Here is a 20,285-nt window from a genome sequence, read left to right as displayed (position 1 = left end):
GCAGAACAAGTGTGTTATTTATGAAAGCGGTGTGTTTGTGTGTTTAGGGGCTGTAGATATCATTATTTTGTAATTGTAATGTTTTTCTTTTATTTCAACAGTGAGCTACAAAGACGATCAGATTATGAATGAACAGTATGAAGTTCATCAACATTGAAATATATGTTATTATCAAAATAATATTTAACTGTTATCAAAACGTAGTGCAACTGTAGAAGCTTGCTCTGTTGTCTCACTGAAAGAATCACTTTTACCACGTTTTTTACAGACAATATTGAGAGATAAATAGTAGCAGTTCTCACTATGTGTTAAATATCTTTGCCTTCAATACATTAAATTAGAAAGCTGACAGTCATATTGCTTGTTAACATCTAAATGTAACTTTTTGCATGCAAAAAACCCTCAACTTAACTGATGTGTAGGTGATCTAGTATTTAGTATTGTTTAATGGAATGTATATCAGTGTATTAAAGTCAATACTTCATTCATTTAAACCAATATCTTTCTTGATTCTTTGTACAGTATGAAAAAAGAGTCTTTGTACCTGTGCTGAAGTTCACTGCTGTGAGGAGTCCAGTTCTGTCTCTCACTCTCTGGTCCAGCCTGTCTGCATCACCTGGACACCTTAAACAAACAGATATATATATGTAAAGTACCATGTGTACAAACAATATAACTGATTCTCTTCTGTTGAACATGTTGGATTGTGAATTGTCCGAGTCAGGGTCCTTTTTATTTTACTGTAACTTTGGAAGTTGTGTTACCAATGCTTACTGTTTATTTGATATCAATTTGGTAATGCAATTAATAAAAACAACAAGGTTTGGGTTCGTTCTTCAGATGACTGTGACGTTAACGTGTAATCTCGATAATGAACTCCAGCTCAACCAACCATATTGTAATATCTAAGTAATCATCTTGAAATATGACATTAATAATTGTAATATACACACATCTTATTGTGAGGTTGATTTCACATACACTACTTCGACATTAGCTTGTCTACATACTTGAGCATAGCCAATTTAAATTAACCTTAGATGCATACAGTTCTACCTACATAATAAAATATCTCTAAGTTACAAGGATGTAACCTTATTTTATAACCTCAAACAGAAGCCGTTTGTTCTACAGTATTATCCCACTTAACGCTTAACACTTGTCTATTTCGTTTTAACCTTTATATACAGTCTATGGTTTTAACTTGGAGGCTACGATTAGCATTGTTAGCACCGATGTAGCTACCACTAGCTTACATGCTAACCCAAGCCTTACCATTCATTACGTAGCTGATTAAAATCATTAACACATAAATAAAGCACTCGAATTTCACTTACCGCATTCATGCACCGTCTGTTTTAACCGCAGAGCGAGTCACAATAGTCCGATATATAAGCATGAAGAACAAACAACCACGGCCGGCTACAAGTTGTGTTTCCTGGATGAGCTGACCAGGCAGAGTCCCTGTAGCTAGCTTCACGGAGCAGCTAGCAGAGAGACAAGAAGCTAACAGCAGCAGTCACTTGACAGAGCCGTCACTCAATGTGACCACGCCCTAATTTATGCACACACTTTAAGACCTAATATAAATAAAAGGGTCGCGTTAGAAAACAATTCACTCACAGATCCATAATCATGAAGGTGGAATCTAACTATATCGATAATAAAAATGTATGGAGCCAGGGGTAGAAACATGTTTTTTTCTGCTGTAAAGTTGGGCATTTTAACATGGGGGTCTATGGAAATTGCTCCTTTCTGCAGCCATCGCCTATCGGCCAATATATGAACTGCAGTGTGTGACACTTCCGTATTGGCTTCCCGGCTCTTCCCCACAGTTTGCCGCTTGATGCAGACGCTTCAAAGGGGCGTGGCCAGCAGCAGCTCAGTTACATTTAAAGGGCCAGACAAAGAATCAGCACTTTAGTAACAGGGCTGAAATACAGGGGTATGAGGCATGCTACAATGGGTGATGTTCGGTATTTTGAGCAAAACACTTCAGGCAAATGTTTTGTATTGAGATGGGCCTATAATATATTGTTCAAACATAGCATAATAGGTGAGCTTTAAGTTGCATATTTTGTCTCAACATGTTTCTTGCCACCCTGTTGACTATTTGCAACAAAATGTTTGATGGCTCTGTGATATCTGACTTTTGAAATGCTTGACTTTTCAAAAGTCAGTTAAATCTCATTTAGCATGAGACAAGGTGCTGCCTAATAGTTCTGCATACCTTCATATTGGTGTTGATCTGATATGCTACATTCCAATACAAGTTCATACAGCTTGGAGTTGGAAAGTATAAGCATACAACAATTGAAAGTAACTTTCTAGCGGAAATTAATAAAAGACACATTTCAAATTTCGGGGATTTAAAAAAAAAAAAAGTGTTTATTAGAAAATCGTTTCTAAAACAAAGTTGATCCTATCGAGCACCAATGGATGAAGAGGTGGACACTGTGAAGGATGGGAGCTCATCTGTACCGGCTCCTCTCTCTATCACTGGACTTCTTGGAGGAGCTCCCGTGGCCTCTCTCACGGACATCTTTCCCATGCTTTTGTTTGTGCTCTCTCTCTCTGGAGCGGGAGCGCTTCTTCCTGTCCCGCCGGACATCCTCGCTGTCCTGGAAATGTCACAGAACATTTGAGACCGTCAGGGGCCGAATGGAACTACATCCGGGTACAGTGCATCGCATGAAAAGGAATCATCTTTTTAAATATGATGCATTGCTGCAGAATAAACTAACCAACAGTACATAAAGGAGGCAACACGTGTTCAGCCTTAACACGCGCACACATCGATGCAGCAGAAACATCAGACACAGTGAAGGGAAGGATTCGCTCCCTTGTAGATGTTGTAAGTTGCCCACTTACAAAGAAATTAACAGGCTATAATTGTAATGGTAGGTTTATTCTAGCAGTGAGAGTAAGAATATAAAAAAGAAAACCCAGAAATTGACATTATTAAAAAAATTAGCATTTAACTTTGGGAAATCAGTATTTGATCCCCTGCAGAACATGTGTTAGGACTGGGTGGAGAAACCCTTGTTGGACACAGAGGTCAGGCGCTTATTGTAGCTGGTCTCAGGCCTGTGCACATCTCAGGAAGGATGTTGGTCCACTCCTCTCTGAAGACCCTCTCCAAACCCTGCAGGTGTTGAGGCTGATGCCTGGCCTCTGGAAGCTTCAGCTCGCTCCACAGATATTCTATGGAATTAAGGTCCGGAGACTGGCTAGGCCCCCCCATCACCTCAATGTGCTTCTTCTTTAGCCCCTCCTGTGTTGCCTTGGCCGTATGTTCAGGGTCATCGTCCTGCTGGAAGACCCCTCCATGACCCATGTTCCGTGTCCTGTCTGAGGGAAGGAGGCTATCGGACAAGATGTTAGGGTGCATGGCCCCGTCCATCCTCTCCTCGATGCAGGGAAGTGGTCCATGCTGACGGGGGGATGGTGTTCTGGGTTATAGTCAGCATTTCTCTTCCTCCACACGTGTCGAGCTGATACCAAAGATCTCGATGTTGGTCTCATCGCCTTCTCCCAAGCCTTCTCTGAATCCTTCAGAGGTTCGTTGTCAAACTTCACACGACCTCTCATGTTCTTCTTGAGCAGGGGGCCTTCAGGCGCTGCAGGATTTGATCCATTATGGTGTAGTGTGTTACCAATACTTTTCTTGGCGACTGTAATCCCAGCTGCTTTCTGATGGTCTTGTAGCCAATAATAATACATTTTATTTGGGGGGCCCCTTTCATAGCACCCAAGGACACCTTCCAGGGCATAGGGGCAACATAGGGAACCATTAAAACAGTGGATTTAGTGAAGTATCAGCCGGGGTGAGACAAGACAAACAACAGGAAATGGACGACAGAAGGACACAGGGTACAGTTTTACAGGTGGGTTTGGAATGTTGCTATGGAATCAGACTGTGGGATATGTAGTGGCTGGGGGTTCCAATCCCAGCCTGGTGCAGGTCTACAGTCTGGTCCCTGAGGTCCTAAGACAGCTCTTTAGTCTTGCCCATGGTGGAGAGGTTGGAATCTGATTGGTTGATTCTGTGGACAGGTGTCTTTTATACAGGGAACAAGTTGATATTAGGAGTACTTTTTTAAAGGAAGAGGACTTATGTAACCATATGTATCTCTGGGAGCCATAATTCTCGTTCATTGCAAGGGGATGAAATACTTATTTCCCACAATGAAATGCAAATCAATTTACATGTTGTACATTTCTGGATATTCTGTCTCATTAGTCAAATAAACCTACCATTAAAACAGACTGTTTGTTGTGTCCTCGTGTGTATATTGCTGAACATAACTATGAACAGATGTATGTCATTCATGTAAAGATGGAATGTACAATATGCTGTGACAATGTTTGACACTAAATACAAATAAAAAGACATTTACAACTAAATATATATAGACTGTTCATTTCTTTGTAAGTGGGTTAACTTTCAAAATCGGCAAGGGATCAAATCATTATTTCCTTCACTGTATAGTTGCACAGGGACAGGGAACACTTTAATGCAAAGTCAATACTTTTACTTTAAATAGATTTTGCTAATAATACTTACATACTTTTCGAAAAGTAACGTTTTAAATGCATTGTTTGTGGTGAAGTTTTCACAGTGTCACTGGAGATAGTGACGCTTGTTAATGGGGAAGAATATTCTGTCCACAAAGCAAGTAAGGTTGTGTATGGCCCCTGGGATCCCCACATGTGTGGACCCGGACCAAGTTCTAACCGGACCTGCAGCAAAGTCCTGCATGAGGGGTTTTATCGGTGTTTCTATAGTGAAGTAGGAGGCTTTGCTAAAGCAACACATTTCTTGTTCATTCCAGCGAGTAAGAGGCATAGTTGTGCACATGACACTGAAACAGAGAAGTGCTTCCTATTTAAAGTGGACCTATCATGCTATATTTGAAACACATATTGTAGGGCCATACCTATATAAAACATGTCTGTGAAGTTCTTTTTTCAAAATACAAACAGATTGCAGCCACGCCTCACACTGCTCAAACCCCTCTTTTGAAGCCCTGTTAGAGAAACGCAGATCTTGGGTCCTTAGCTTGAACAAAATAAATAAGAGGAGGCGGAGCTAATGCCTGATCAGAATTCTACCGGAGTTAAATTCTGCTGTGATAAAACGCCATCCTGTTCTAAAGCACAGCAAGGATTATTTCTGAAACAGCATGGAGCTCAAATGCCTTCTCTCTCAGGTTTATCACGAGGTGAGTTCCTTTTATTTCCTGCTTTTTAAACACATGTGCTCTCCAGCACAGGTTAGCCCTGAGTGTTAGCGAGGCTAATGTAAACAAAGACGTCCAAAACACGTCAGGCATTGTTTCTGATGGCAACTTTCTTTGGGTCCGCCGCCAAATTGACGTCAGTTCGGATGGAATCTGTATCCGCTCGTTGTACCCCCGTTTTTAAAAGATTTGTTAGTTATGTATAAAAACATCACAAAGTGCATTTTGCATGATAGGTCCCCTTTAAAGCAGACACATTTAACCTCCAGTTTCTTTTATCTTTCTATTCTTATTTAATTGCTGCTCTTTCTGCCCTTTTTATTGTGAGTCTGGTTTAACCACTGCACAGTGTTTCATTCTCCATGTACACAGCTAAAGATAACATCTAAACATCTCGAAAACTGCATTGGATTCAGTCAAATGGCTGCCTCCAATAAAACACACACACCAAACACTCAGGTTAGTGTTGTGTGGGAAACGGGTGTTTAACTCACACCGCCTGATTCGGATAAGGTTAGATCATCACATACAGAACACATACATATGAACATTGGAAGAGCAGTACACAATGCTGTAGTTCTGGCTGAGGCTACCTTGTGCTTTTTGGACTTCCTGCTGTCCTCGTCGTCTGAATGGTGATGGTGCCTCTTGTCCTTGTGTTTCTTGTCAGAGTGGCGATGGCTCACCGCCTCCTCTTCTTCCTCAATTAACAGGTCATACTTGGAACTTTAGGGAGAGTTATGGAAATCTCCATGAAGTTGAGAAAGTGAGAGCAGATCAAACGGCCACCACACAGAGTGTACAGCTGAATATAGCAGACCTTTGTTATGATGTGGAACACTGGAGGTTGGAACCCCAGCCTATTAGCTAGAAGGATACTCTTGTTTGGGCTTCACTTGATCCTTCAGAGCCAGTTTGGATCGGTTGCCCTCATCCTTCTCGTAGGCTTTGAAGTCATCTTTAGAGTACTTGCCACCTATGACAGAGACAGGGCTATTACCTCAGGAAACGCACTCTGTGAGCTAAATCACGACTGCAGTGTCCTTTACAATGTGCACTGCTGCATGCAGGAGGCAGACACTGGGACGTCCTACTTGGTTATATCATTGCAACGTTGATGTTGATGTTCTGGCTGCTGAGCAGAAGATTGTGTGTCAGCATGCTAGCTTGCAAACTGTGAAATGGGACTGGGTGCAATAGGACTTCCTGTTGTGTTTTTGCATACTGCATTTGAAACACTATGTATTAAGACATATTCATCAATCTTTTGTCTGGCATAGTAAAAGTAAGGTAGTATGGGTATTAAAACTCAGGTTGAACACGAAATACAGAATTAAGGTTTGGATTGCTGCAAACTTCAGAACATAAAGGAGAGATATGGCGCGTTCCCACTACAGCGCGGAGCTCGCTTTAAGCGTGCCGTGCCCGGCCTGGTTTTGGTTGCGTTTCCACTTGGTGTAGTTCCGGCTAGCGGGTACTATTTCACAGTTTTCTGGCCCCATAAAATAGAGGTTCTTTCCGGGCCAACGACCAGGCTGAGTCGGGCTGAGTATGCTAAACTAGAGAGAGAATCGCTGGCAAGGGAGCGACAACTACAACAAGATGAACATATTTGACCGTGATTTAATTGTAATACACGTTTCAACATGATGCCGAATTAACAACATACTGATACCGGTTAGTAAAAACCATGAATTAATGCTTTGACAAGTCTGCAGAGAAAACCCTTTAAAATGCGTGTTTTCTAAATGGAGATCGGCTAAGCTAACGTTATATATGCTCCGACCGTCCACACTCACAACGGCCTACAGACATAAATAACCAGCACCTGTATTCCCCATGACACAGGCAGTCTGTGGTTTGTACTTATTTAGCTTCTGTCTAGTTTCTGAACAGATATGAGGAGCTGTGAGCTCCGAGTGCTAACAGCTAACGGCTGATGTTGGTTTTTTGGTTCGCATTGAGGATGACGCCACGCCTCCGCAGCGTTACGGAGCGTCCACACTACAGCTTCAAAAATAGCTTGGAGCTGGGCGTGTCTGGAGCTTGGGGATTTTATTCAAGCAACACGGCCAACAACCAATCACATGAAACTTCCGCCCCCGACATACAAAGCAAAAACCCCCGGGGATTGTATGGGAGCAATATATATATAAACTCCCCAAACAGGCGAAAACCTACCAGTTTCCCCCACTGTCTCTGCCACCTCCCTCCATGCTGGTTCCTCCGGTTTGTATCCCGGTAGGTGAAGAGGGTCTGGTCATACAAAACCGGGTGATTTGCTACGGCGATAGTTAGTTTCTCCTGCGACTTTTTTTTAAATATAGAAATGAACGGCGGGATATCTCTCCCAGCTTAGACGCGGTTTGATTGGCTACGGCTTCAGCTGTCAGATTTTGGGAAACGGGATTTGATTGGCTGGCGCTGGCTACTCCGGCGTCTCAGGCGACAGAAGTTGAACATTGTTCAACTTCTGAGACGGACCACTCTGCTACCCACAATTCAGTTCGGCGAAAAAGCGCGGCTACGTGACGTCACCCCATTGAAAGTGAATGGGCAGATTGGAGCTTTCGACGCTGTAGTGTAGACGGGCCGTTACTATAGTAACTGCCCCAGCTACTAAACTGTAATGGAAACGCAGCATAAAGTGAGCCTGGCCTCACAAGGCCTAACTATACTGTACTAAGCCATGCGAGGCCTTGCAGTGGAAATGCGCCAATATTGAAAAACATGCAGACCCTGCAGCAGTGGCCTGGGCCCACCCACATGCACGTCTGGCCCACCCACAGCCAATCAGCGCTTCATAGCGCAGAGCCAGGAAGCCCAGAAGAAAGTGCCACACACTGCAGTTCCTCTAGTGGCCGACAGGGGATGGATGCAGAAACGAGACATTCCCATAGACCCCCATGTTAAAATGCCCAACTTTACAGCAGAAATAAACATGTTTCTAGCCTGGATCCAGTAAAACTTATTCTGGATATAGTTAGATTCCACCTTCAGGACAATGGAACAGGGAGTGAATTTTTTTACCGTGAGTAAATTAGTAAGTAAAGTAAGTTTTGCCGTGAGTGAGTGAAGCGTGTACACATGTGCTTAATATGAAAAGACCCAGTGTGTGCCCACTGTGCGACTGTCGAGGATAAACAACCTGTGGCCGCCGAGCCAGTCATGTGTAGGGATGGGTACCGGGCCCAGGGCTGAATTATCAAAGACCGTGGTACCATTAGGCTCCGACGTTATCGGTCTTTTTATCGGTAATGAAGACATGTCAAAAAGATATGTCATGTGTATTATTGCTACACAAACATTATATTGCAGTTTTAGTGTCGCCAACTACGGAGTCGGAAAAAGACTGCAAAATGCGTCTATGATTATTTTTAGTATTTTTGATCTTTCCAATCCAGACGAGAAATCTCTCTCCCCGTCTGTGTGTGAGGGGGCGGGGCAGTTTACACACACGCAGCTGCTCCATGCAGCAACACACACACACACCACATTCAGACGGAGGAATGCACCATCCACGAGGAACGTCTCCACGTCAGGTGTTCTGTGTGCTGCAGCAACACACGGAGTTAACTCCATTATACAAGCATGGGTTAAAGATTAGAGGAAACTGAGTTATTTATTTTGTTAAAGTTTCAGCTATTCTGTTTACAGTTCTGTCATCACATTATTTAATACCATTTGTAAAAACATTGTTGTTTCTTTTGATGTGAAATATTATTTATTTAATTTAAATAAAAAGCAATGTTAGTTTTGTTCACAATTTGTTTAGTTAGTTTACCTTGTTTTTTTCTTTCAAAAGTGCCGTTAAAAGACCGGACCGATAAGCGGTATCGATGAAAGCAGTAGTACCGTTAAAGCCTTAACGACACCCACCCCTCGTCACGTGGATGTCAGTTTTACACGCATTCTGAGGCCGCAGGGCCTGTTTTTGTTTTCACTGCTAGTTTATGCTTATGTTCAATTAGTGCATTAAAAAATCATTAAAATCATTATTGAGGTTTCAGCTCAGACCCCTTGCTTAATAAGTCTCCCCCTGGCCCACCTACATTTCTCCAGGCCCACCCACACAATCATTCCTGGCTACGCCTCTGCCCTGCAGGCTTCACTACGAGTACCTTTGCCTTTCCATTTAATCTTCGACACTGATTGGCTGAAGTCTACGTGGATGCGACGATCATCAATCAGCACATTGTCCATTTTGAAGTAGGCCTTTTCACAGTCTTCCTGCTGCGGAGAGAGAAGAACAAATACAGGTTAGAGGGACTCTGTGAAGCCAGTGTCAGGGGCAGGTGGTGTCATTAATAAACCTCATTCAACTGGAAGGCTTTCAGTTTATAGGAGCTCCCACCAACCATTAGTGTAATTATTGATTTGACTATTTAGTCTACGAAATGTAAAACGATTGTTTTAAATGTCAATTACAATTTCAGAAGTTTCGAGAAATATAAAAACCCTGTTTTGGGAATCCTGGACCTTTTGAATAAAAAGTGAAAAAGAATTACGAGGTTAAGAGCTGTCTGATATAGATTAGATTCAACTTATTGTCATTACACAGTACAGGTACCATGTAACGAAACGGTTTCTCTGCATTTGACCCATCCTAGTGTTAGGAGCAGTGTGCTGCCATTATGTACGGCGCCCGGGGAGCAGTGTGGGGAACGGTGCCTTGCTCAGGGACACCTCGGTAGCACTTGGTCTTTCCGGGACTTGAACAGGTGACCTTCCAGTTGCCAAGCCAAGTCCCTATGGACTTCGCCAGCACCGCCCCTATCTTATCCGCAGCTCTCATTTCTATATGCACATGTATTTAAAGCATAAACAAATATCAGTTTTTAAGAGTGGCTGTGTTTCTACAGATGTGTGATGCATTTATTAAATATATTCACTGGTCCTCATGTGGAAAACAATGGTTTTGTTTGGCATTGCACTTCATCATGTCAGCGCCACCAGTTCCCCTCTGATCCACAGCTCATGGTCGGAGGTTGAGGGTCAAGTGCAAATGACTTTCAAATCTGCTTAATAATATTTCAGCATCTATGTGATAATGAACAATAAAGTTCATGGTTTACTTTATACTTCCCATTCTGCAGAAAGTTTCCTCTGTCACTAAAGACCGATGAGCGGAAAGATATCATCCTCATGTTTGAGAAAGTGAGGCGTTCTGTGAAACAGTTTCCACGCTGTATGTTCTACACGTGTTCTGACAGGTGATCAGCGTCCTGCGGAGCCACCCTCACTCTCGTGGTTCAACAGTGTCCGTTCAGAAAGCAAGATACATGTTGCCAACAACGAGCTCTGCACCGGTTTCCCTTTTGATTCAATGACAGTATTGTTAGGTACACTGACATCATTACTGCTGAGCTGTAGCTGAACTGTAAACACCACCAGCGCACGTCAGAGAGACCAGTGCCCGTGCAGCGCAGGTGCATCCTGTACGGCACGCAGACGCAGAAGATGCTCACCTTTTCAAACTCAATGAAGGCGTAGCAGAGGGAGTCTCCACTCTTCCAGTCTCTGATGATCTCACAGCTGCAACAAGAAGCACAACATGTGTTCTATAAACATCTTGAATACAGATGAGTTCCCATTGCGTGGCACTTGGGGGCGAGCCTCACGTTTTGATGGTCCCGAAACGAGAGAAGATGATTTCCAGGTCCTCGTCTGTGGTCACTGGGTTGAGTTTGCACACAAACAGCACGTTCTCCGGGGGCGCCATGTCTGCGTCGGGGAGGTCGCCGACCTAAGGGACGGCGTGACACAAGAGCGCAGACATGCTGCATTCTGGTATGTTCCATTGGAGGCTGAGCGCACGCTTCTTCTACATACCATCTCCAGCAGGATGGCCTGAGTCTTGGCCTCCTTCTCCATCAGCCTCTCCTCCAGCTCCTCTGCTTCTTTCCCGTCCGCATCGTCGATCACTTCCTCTGCTCCGATGCGGCCGCTCTGCAGAGCACATCAGACAGTTGGAGGCTTTCAGACAGACCAAGCTCTGTTCACATCGACTGTGGACATGTGGGGTTAGTAGGGGTGTAACGGTACACATACCAGTACCGAAATTATTCGGTACGGGCCCTTCGGTTCGGTACACGTGTGTACCGAAGTGTACCGAACGAATATAACGTTAAACGTAAAAAAAATTGAGAACGTGAACAACTTCTTGGAAGTAATCTCAGGTGCTGCGTCGCAGCATGCAGAGTAATTAGCTCCCATTGTGTTCAACGCGTCATAGAGCGAGCAAGTCATTTCATTGGACGAGCTGGTCAGAGGGATGCGTTCAAATGTAGTCAGTAATTTGAGGAACTGTCGAACGCAGATAAAGTTGAGCTCGAAAATCCTCCAGCATCATTGAAGTCTCCGGTTTGGGAACATTTTGGTTTCGCAGTTACGTACAAGGATGACGGACAAAGACAGGTGGACGAACCAAAGCTGTTTGTCGGCATTGTTCAACTAACATTGGTTACGCGGCTGGCAATACATCAAACTTGCACACTCTTGAAAAGGCATCACCCGAACGTGAATATAACCGGCACCAAAAGACTGAAGTGCAAACCCAACTCCCGCTAGCATGTAAGCCTCCACCACTCGCAAAAACTTCAGACCGAGCCAAAGCTATTACAAACGGCAAATATCCTTATGTTGCCATGTTAGCAAAGCGCTACCTGGCTGTATCTGCTACCTCTGTCCCTAGCGAGAGGGTGCTCTCCACAGCAGGAGACATTGCTAGTGCCAGCAGATCTTTTGGCAAGCAATGTGGACAAGTACATCTTTCTTTAAAAAAACATGAAAATACAATGACAAGCAAGTCCTAATGTCAAACTGGCTGCTTAGGTACTAGTACAGTAAAGTTCAAATACAGATTATTTCAGTTCATCGAAATGCTGCACCTTAATGTTTATTTTATTATATTTTGTATTTATTTGAGTGAATACATTATTCACAGTTTAATAATAATTAAAAAAAAATATGTTATGTTTTGTGATGATTTTTTCTGCTGTACCGAAAACGTACCGAACCGAACCGTGACCTAAAAACCGAGGTACGTACCGAACCTAAATGTTTGTGAACCGTTACACCCCTAGAGGTTAGCTGAGCATGGATCTCTTGTTCTGAAAGTTAGTTTCATCTCGTGTCAAGCTTTGGCTTTATGAATGGACCCAGTGGCACTCACGTCGAGCTGCTCTCTGGTGGGCTCAGGGGATCCATCCGGCACTGGCAGATCAGGAGGGTCATCAAAGGGGTCTTCTAGGATCACCGTGTGGTTTATCCTGCAGCGACCCCACCCCCCAGAGGTTTCTCCATCAGTAATACATGTGATTTTGGAAACATAGGGAACTGCTGCAGAGATGGTTTGTTAGTTCACCTGATATCCTGAAAGGGGACAAAGTCCTTGTCCACAAAGGCCTCGTTGACTTTGGCCAAGACGTCCATGCCTTCTGTCACTTCCCCGAACACAGTATGGACTCCGTTCAGGTAGTCCAGGTCGTCCGCCATGGTAATAAGGAACTGAGGAACACAATAACACATTGTCATGGACGCACAAAGTCTCCATCCACCCATTGTCATGGTTCAGTACAACATTATTAAATAGTACTATATACTCATTCTATTCTTAATTGTGTATAAGAAGACTTAGATTTATGTGTAGTAATCAGCCGAGTTATACAAGTTCTTTTTAACTTGGCTGATCATTTTCTGTTGCTTCTGCCCTGGAAGCTTTTCAAAACAAGCAGGGCAACAGCAGTGTGATCCTTTCTTTCTCACCTGAGAGCCATGCTGGTTGCTTCCGTTGTTCACCATGGACACCGTGCCCTTCTTCCTGTGCTTGATACGTGGTGCTTTCTCTGCATCAAAAAAGCCAGCCTGGTCCCCATAGAGTTTGCTAATCACACACACAGAACAGAAAATGTATCAGTGTTCAACTTGCGGTGTGAAATAAAGTCAACAGTGGTGATGAAGAGGACTGACCTGTAGACGGCTTCTCCACCGCGCCCTGTCCCCGTGGGATCTCCAGTCTGCACGATGAAGTCTCTCTGAATAGGACACAAGGACACGTTACGGACACAGCTTCAAATTCATGATGAGACCGTGTGTAATGTTACCTGGACAGTGTGGTTGAGACCGTGTGTAATGTTACCTGGACAGTGTGGATGAGACCGTGTGTAATGTTACCTGGACAGTGTGGATGAGACCGTGTGTAATGTTACCTGGACATTGTGGATGAGACTGTGTGTAATGTTACCTGGACATTGTGGATGAGACCGTGTGTAATGTTACCTGGACAGTGTGGATGAGACCGTGTGTAATGTTACCTGGACAGTGTGGATGAGACCGTGTGTAATGTTACCTGGACATTGTGGATGAGACCGTGTGTAATGTTACCTGGACATTGTGGATGAGACCGTGTGTAATGTTACCTGGACAGTGTGGATGAGACCGTGTGTAATGTTACCTGGACATTGTGGTTGAGACCGTGTGTAATGTTACCTGGACATTGTGGATGAGACCGTGTGTAATGTTACCTGGACATTGTGGATGAGACCGTGTGTAATGTTACCTGGACATTGTGGATGAGACCGTGTGTAATGTTACCTGGACATTGTGGATGAGACCGTGTGTAATGTTACCTGGACATTGTGGATGAGACCGTGTGTAATGTTACCTGGACATTGTGGATGAGACAGTATGTAATGTTACCTGGACATTGTGGATGAGACAGTGTGTAATGTTACCTGGACATTGTGGATGAGACTGTGTGTAATGTTACCTGGACATTGTGGTTGAGACAGTGTGTAATGTTACCTGGACATTGTGGATGAGACCGTATGTAATGTTACCTGGACATTGTGGATGAGACCGTGTGTAATGTTACCTGGACATTGTGGATGAGACAGTGTGTAATGTTACCTGGACATTGTGGATGAGACCGTGTGTAATGTTACCTGGACATTGTGGTTGAGACAGTGTGTAATGTTACCTGGACATTGTGGATGAGACAGTGTGTAATGTTACCTGGACATTGTGGATGAGACCGTGTGTAATGTTACCTGGACATTGTGGTTGAGACAGTGTGTAATGTTACCTGGACATTGTGGATGAGACGGTGTGTAATGTTACCTGGACATTGTGGATGAGGCAGTAGTTGTAGTACTTTATCTTGCATAGTTTCAGAAAGTTTAGGCAAGCTGGAGAAGAAAAGAGAACAGAGATGAATCCGATAGTCACCACATCACTACATGAACTCAGCCTCCGTAACGCGGTGCGTCAGGAACAGGACAGTGTGTTCAATAACAGAACAAGCTAGCGGCCTTAGCTTAGCTAGCCGTCGCTCACAGAGCCGCAGCTCCCCGCGGCTCGCTCAGCCTGCACCTGTTCACAGAATGAGCTGCTGTTGGGTGTAGATTGTACCATTTCTTACTTTTAGGCCTTTCTTCTGTAAATAAATCGATAACAACATCGCCCAACGTCGTTTCAAGCAGCACCGCCATGCTGAGTTTCCTGTTAACGCGAGACGACTGTTTGTAGATATCTCGCGCGTGCGCAGTGGATGTGTCTTGCTCAATGTTTTTGTTTGAGTCAAAACAGCGCTTTTAAAACCAGCTGTCTGACGCTGTGAAGTAGAGCATCATGGAGACGGCGGGTCAAACACTTTGTGTGTTATCGTTTCTGTTTGCTTCAGTAACCTGCACAGAGGCGTCGCCTAGCCAATTGAATACGGTAACATGTTAGCAACGATCAGTGTTGGCGTTAGCTTAGCGTTACTCGTGCTAACGTCACCTATTTGTTCTCTCTGATTATTCATATCCTCCACAGGAAAACATCGTGATTAACGTGACAGCCGGGACTGTGGCGGACACGCAGCTGCAGGACTCCAGCAGCCTGCAGGTAGGCCCGTTGGACGTTACAGTACATAGAAAGACAACTCTAAAGGTTTAATGTGAGCCTCACAGCTGCCTCTGCTCTCAGATCAGCCTGAACCTGTCTGTGGGGGAGCAGCAGGTGCTGGTCAACCACATCCCGGTGGAGCTGTCCGGAGTCACCAGGTTCACCTGCCAGGCTCTGCTCTGTGAGTTCCCCTCACCTTATCATCGTGAACCATCCCGGACCAAACCATGTGTATAACACAGCCAGAAGAAACCCTGTCGATAATAGAAATTAATTAATTAATATTGGTTCGGGTTGTCTTCTTTTTTGCATACCATGCTGTTCCTGCTGTACTACATTCACCCGACAGCTTTAGTTAGGCATTCTTTAAGATTTAGATCATTAATACAACATATATGCTGCAACTTATACAGAATTACAAGTAGAGTCTAAAGGGATGTCTTCAAATTGTAAAATGTATCTTTTTACTTGGTGAATGACTTGATATTTAATTCATGAGCAACATTGTCATCGATGTTTATTGACCGATTGATCTGCTAATGAGGAGGTGCTGAAGGTACAAATGAGAACTGTTGCAGATATGTCACTCAGTGTTCTCTTTCCAGTAGACCGCATCAACGGCAGCAGTGAGTTTGAATCTGGGGACTTGGTGTCCACGGTCACGCGGGTGATGGTGAGCCAGAACCGGCTGTACAGCGACACCGAGGAGGTGCTGGCGCTGCAGGTGTTCAGTGAAGTGATAGAGATGGAGGGCAAGGAGGTAACTAAGATAACCCCACAGATCATGGTTGATAAAGTCGTATTTCAATATGATTTCACACTCTGGTTTTCATCATCCAGGTCCAACAGCCTGACATGTGTGAGGTGAAGATACTGATGAGCCCAGACTTCCAGAAGCTGGCTCAGTTCACCAGCACCTACCCCATCGGACACAGCGAGATCTTCAGGCTTCCCAGGGAGGATGACATGGTGGTCACAGATCCCCCGATGAGCCCCAGGACAGGTATGCACACATGGAGCACTGGCTGATCCTCCTTAGGACTTGTATACAGACCCAGTAAGTGTGTGTTGTGTTTAAATCAGATGAAGAACAGCTGATCTCCCAGACCACCAGCCAGTACCCCCTGAAGCACACGGAGACCACGCAGGAGGAGGTGGCCGCCCCGGGGAAGCTCCCCGAGACGCCTCTCCGCATGGACCCTGACCTGCTGAATGACGTCAGATACGATGATGAGTCTGATGTCAGAGAGCCGAGCCAACCGGATCACATCCAGATGGAAACTCCCCACAAAGAGTTCATATCATCTTACTCTGTAAGCCGTTTGTGATGCTGGGCCGAAGACGCCTCGGAGGGCCACACACTGCAGGGCTCTCTGATCATAAAGGCCACGGAGAGCCAGTTTACCAGAGGGGTTCCTATGGCTGCTCCTGTGGTCACCGTCACACCGTGCTACGATCAGAGAGCCTTGGAAGCATGTGGGGAGGCGGCGGGAGGAGGGGGAGGCGGCGGGAGGAGGGGGAGGCGGCGGGATACCAGTGATAGTTTCTATAAACACGTTTCTAGTATTTAAAAATCCAGCAACTCTGTGTGTGTGTGTGTGTGTGTGTGTGTGTGTGTGTGTGTGTGTGTGTGTGTGTGTGTGTGTGTGTGTGTGTGTGTGTGTGTGTGTGTGTGTGTGTGTGTGTGTGTGTGTGTGTGTGTGTGTGTGTGTGTGTGTGTGTGTGTGTGTGTGTGTGTGTGTGTGTGTGTGTGTGTGTGTGTGTGTGTGTGTGTGTGTGTGTGTGTGTCCTCAGGCTGTGTGTCAGTGGGTGGAGGAGCTGAGGCAGCGTCTGAGGCGCTTCAGCTCCGAGGCGCTGCCGCTCTTCTTCCTGGTGATGTGGGTGGTGCTGGTCGGCGTGGTGGGATCAGCGGTCATCGTCAGGATGCTGGATGTGTTCTTCCCGACCTGTGAACACCAGTGAGTGTGCTTCATGGGGATGTGAGTGAGTGGAGGAGATGAGGTCAGACCTGATGTCGACCGAGTGTTGATATTGTTCTTGCCTCTTTTGTTCCAGGCACATGTTCCACCTAACCCCTCTCACTCTGATGCCGGAGGACGAGGAGCACACTCTGCTGCAGAGCATAGAAGTAGAGGAAGAGGAAGAGAAGAAGCCTTGAAGGAAGGGGGGTTGGGCCAGCTTCTTTATGTTCAGTTTGTTCTCATGTGTTCTTTAACTTGGTACTGCGTTATATTTTCAGCATGGCATGATTTTGTCACACGCTGCTATTCTGATTTCCGAAGCAGCTCCTCCATCGACCCTTTGAAGCACAAACGCCATGGAGCAGGAAGTGCTTTAATGCCACCCAACTCCTCAAATGCACCGACAGGAAGTGAGCGGCTGGTGTACGGAGGCCAGCTGCGTGTCGCCGCACACAGAGCGCCACGTGCTCCTTTGATGTGTCCTATAAGAGTCTTCCCATGAATCTACTACTTTGCACACGCCTTTGCAATGTGGCGCTTCCTTCCATATACGTCTTCAGCAGTGTTTCACATGTAAAGCAAACAGTCGGGTCATACATGTGGTACTAAGCATTCTGACATGTTCTGTGTGCAACTCATCGACTGAAGAAAGGACTCTTAAATGACTAACTGCTCCTATAATGGAACATAGGCGAGTCCTCCTGAGAGTGCTCCGAAGACGTGTCCGGCTGAAGGGAAAGCAAAGCCGCCCAGATGTGCGCCCTGCAGGTTAAAGCCATAAGAACAAACTGAAGTGTGCGGAGCCGACCCAGTCTCTGGTCACTGAGAGGACTTGAGGAAACACTTCTGCTCAGCTCACATGTTCTGTTCCCTTCGTGGACGTGACGAGATCACAGACGCACTGTCACGACTTTATTACTACACTTGGATATGAAGCACGCTCTCATGCTCTTAGTGAGGACACGGTTAAAGGAATACCCCCCCCCTGCTAAGCTGAATGTCACTACACCCCTAAGGCTTGCTTTCATATCACGACTGTGTTTCTGCAGAGTGCCTCTCAGCGAAGGGGATTGATTGTGTGCTTTCCTGTTTGTCATGATGAGAATGTAAATGTGTTGGTTCCGATTGTCTGCACTATATAACATAAGGTACAATGTGTAAATAGTCTGCACTTAGGTCTGAACTGTGGAGAGGAAACTGGACTTACGGCGAAGAATGACTGATAAACTTTCTGGGATGAGTGCGAGCGGTGGAGGCCAGGCCAGGAGCGGTCAGAGGCGTGTAGTCAGTCCTACACTAAGCAGTGGGAGTGTTCCGTGACCAGGCTTTTCTTAAGGAGCGTGTGTTCTTCTCCAGCTGACCTGCAGAATGCATGATGTACACTGTGCAAGCTGCATGTTGAGTCTGGCTCGTGCACTGCTGTGTTCTCCCAAGAAGAAGTGGGAAGCTGACCTGCTGGGTCAAGTGCTCATCTCAATGCATTACAGTTGATGTGCTGACACATTGGCCTGTGAGGCACACATTAGCCTGTGAGGCACACATTGGCCTGTGAGGCACACATTGGCCTGTGAGGCACACATTAGCCTGTGAGGCACACATTGGCCTGTGAGGCACACATTAGCCTGTGAGGCACACATTAGCCTGTGAGGCATGAATTCAGACGTGTTGCTGAAGAACACATGTTAATTTGCTCTTTGAAACATGTTACTATCTTCAGACTTGTGTGCATCACAAGCTGCACTGTGGGTCTGGGTCTCACGTCCTGCTGAATAAATGCTTCTCTGACGAGCATCAAACCTTGTGTTGTGTGTACTCACTGTTGTTTTGCACTCGGAACACTTGCTGCATTGCTCCTGATGTGTGGTGCCTGGAGGAAACACCAGCTCAACATCTGCCCGACACGGGCAGCTTCCACCGGGCCGCGTGACGCCCAGCTGCTTCTGTCTGGCTTCAGACCGTAAAGATTCAAAGACCCTGTTGTCATATGCAAAGATGCTAGTGTAGATATGGAACTGAACATCTCCAACAATGCAACATAAACTGTATATATAACATTAGTATTAATATCATAACCAAAATGTCGGTAATTAACATTTTGTTTACCTAATACAGACTGATCACTCAACGCTTCAAACTGTCCATCATCCAAATAGACTAAAAGCAGTTTTTTGTTTTATGTAGATCATTGGCTATGTGGGAAAATACTGTGTTTGAAATGTATAATTAAAATTAGATGTTAGCTTTTTGTTTTGATATATATATATATTTTTTTTTTTTGTATTCCAGTCTCCCTTCAAATATGTTAAGCGGCATGTCAATCAACACAATGCTGCTCACCTCCTTCAGTTGGGAGAAAAGCTGGTTCAGGTTCAGCCTTATGGGGGGACAGGGCTGCTGAGCCTAGAGATGGATCTGTTGGACCTGGCACCAGGGGGAGGGACAACTGATTTAGTATGAATAGGCGCTAAAAATGTGCCTGAATTTATTAAAGGTAGGGAGGTAAGAATGGAGAAACCAGCTCGAGTGTGCTAGAATCTGAAAGTACACAACCAAAACAAAATCTGCCCCTTCCTTCAGACTTCCTTACAGAGCCCCTCCTCCAACACACACAAACGCGCACATGACCAATGAGGGCACAAGATTTGTGCACAGTTGGAAGGCTGACAGGCAGGTAGGCCATCCAATTATTTTAGCCGGGCCGGCTCAGATGATTGGTCGTGCTTTTTACAGCGCCATGGCTTCCACAGATGAAATGTTTGTATGTATTTATTGTCAAAGCATTTAATATATTCATTGCTATCGCGATGGTAAGAGCATTCCATGGAATATAACAAAAAGGTTTTTCTGAAGTGAATTACCTACCCCACCTTTAAATGTCAGCTAAAAGAGCAGTGAAATGAAAAACCTCTGAATTGTCTGTACTTAATGTCAGCTTTGTAAAAAAAACATTAGCTAACAGACTAATTTCCACCACTCATGGACCACACCTTTTCTTGTGAAAACTGGGTGACATGCTGTCGCCCTTTAGTCCCTCTCTCTTGTCTTTCTCTTCTTTTCTTAAAGCCTGACTTTTTGAGTCGTTGACATGGTACAACAACACACGTACGTAGGCTAAGTACTAGCATCCCTCCTCACATGCTTGCCTTTCACTCTCTGCAAGTGCCGGTGCCCGAACCGCGCTTGGAGGCAGGAC

General features: G+C 45.1%; 2 protein-coding genes across 3 annotated transcripts; one reads left to right on the top strand and one right to left on the bottom strand.

Moving 5' to 3' along the window:
• Window positions 1-2,359: 2,359 nt before the first annotated feature.
• ppil4 (peptidylprolyl isomerase (cyclophilin)-like 4) lies at window positions 2,360-14,774 on the bottom strand. The gene is made up of 13 exons (XM_034075600.2): window positions 14,665-14,774; window positions 14,364-14,431; window positions 13,215-13,279; window positions 13,011-13,128; window positions 12,610-12,752; window positions 12,418-12,514; window positions 11,076-11,192; window positions 10,865-10,989; window positions 10,712-10,778; window positions 9,365-9,476; window positions 6,123-6,219; window positions 5,837-5,969; window positions 2,360-2,621 (listed from the first exon to the last, which is right to left on the bottom strand). The coding sequence occupies exons 1-13, from the start codon at window positions 14,732-14,734 to the stop codon at window positions 2,472-2,474; spliced, it is 1,362 nt and encodes a 453-aa protein (XP_033931491.1). The 5' UTR covers window positions 14,735-14,774; the 3' UTR covers window positions 2,360-2,471.
• Window positions 14,775-14,791: 17 nt separating this feature from the next.
• Window positions 14,792-18,893, top strand: ginm1 (glycoprotein integral membrane 1). 2 transcript variants are annotated; one of them, XM_034075603.2, is made up of 8 exons: window positions 14,792-14,963; window positions 15,060-15,131; window positions 15,213-15,312; window positions 15,740-15,891; window positions 15,972-16,134; window positions 16,215-16,444; window positions 16,926-17,089; window positions 17,187-18,893. In XM_034075603.2, the coding sequence occupies exons 1-8, from the start codon at window positions 14,874-14,876 to the stop codon at window positions 17,287-17,289; spliced, it is 1,074 nt and encodes a 357-aa protein (XP_033931494.1). In that variant the 5' UTR covers window positions 14,792-14,873; the 3' UTR covers window positions 17,290-18,893. The 2 variants fall into 2 exon arrangements, with proteins under 2 accessions (XP_033931494.1, XP_033931493.1); XM_034075602.2 differs by having other exon boundaries at window positions 15,737-15,891.
• The last annotated feature ends 1,392 nt before the right edge of the window (window positions 18,894-20,285 follow it).

The sequence above is a fragment of the Pseudochaenichthys georgianus genome, chromosome 24 (assembly GCF_902827115.2).
Source record: "Pseudochaenichthys georgianus chromosome 24, fPseGeo1.2, whole genome shotgun sequence".
Lineage (NCBI taxonomy): Eukaryota > Metazoa > Chordata > Actinopteri > Perciformes > Channichthyidae > Pseudochaenichthys > Pseudochaenichthys georgianus.
This window is presented reverse-complemented; position numbering and strand designations above follow the sequence as displayed.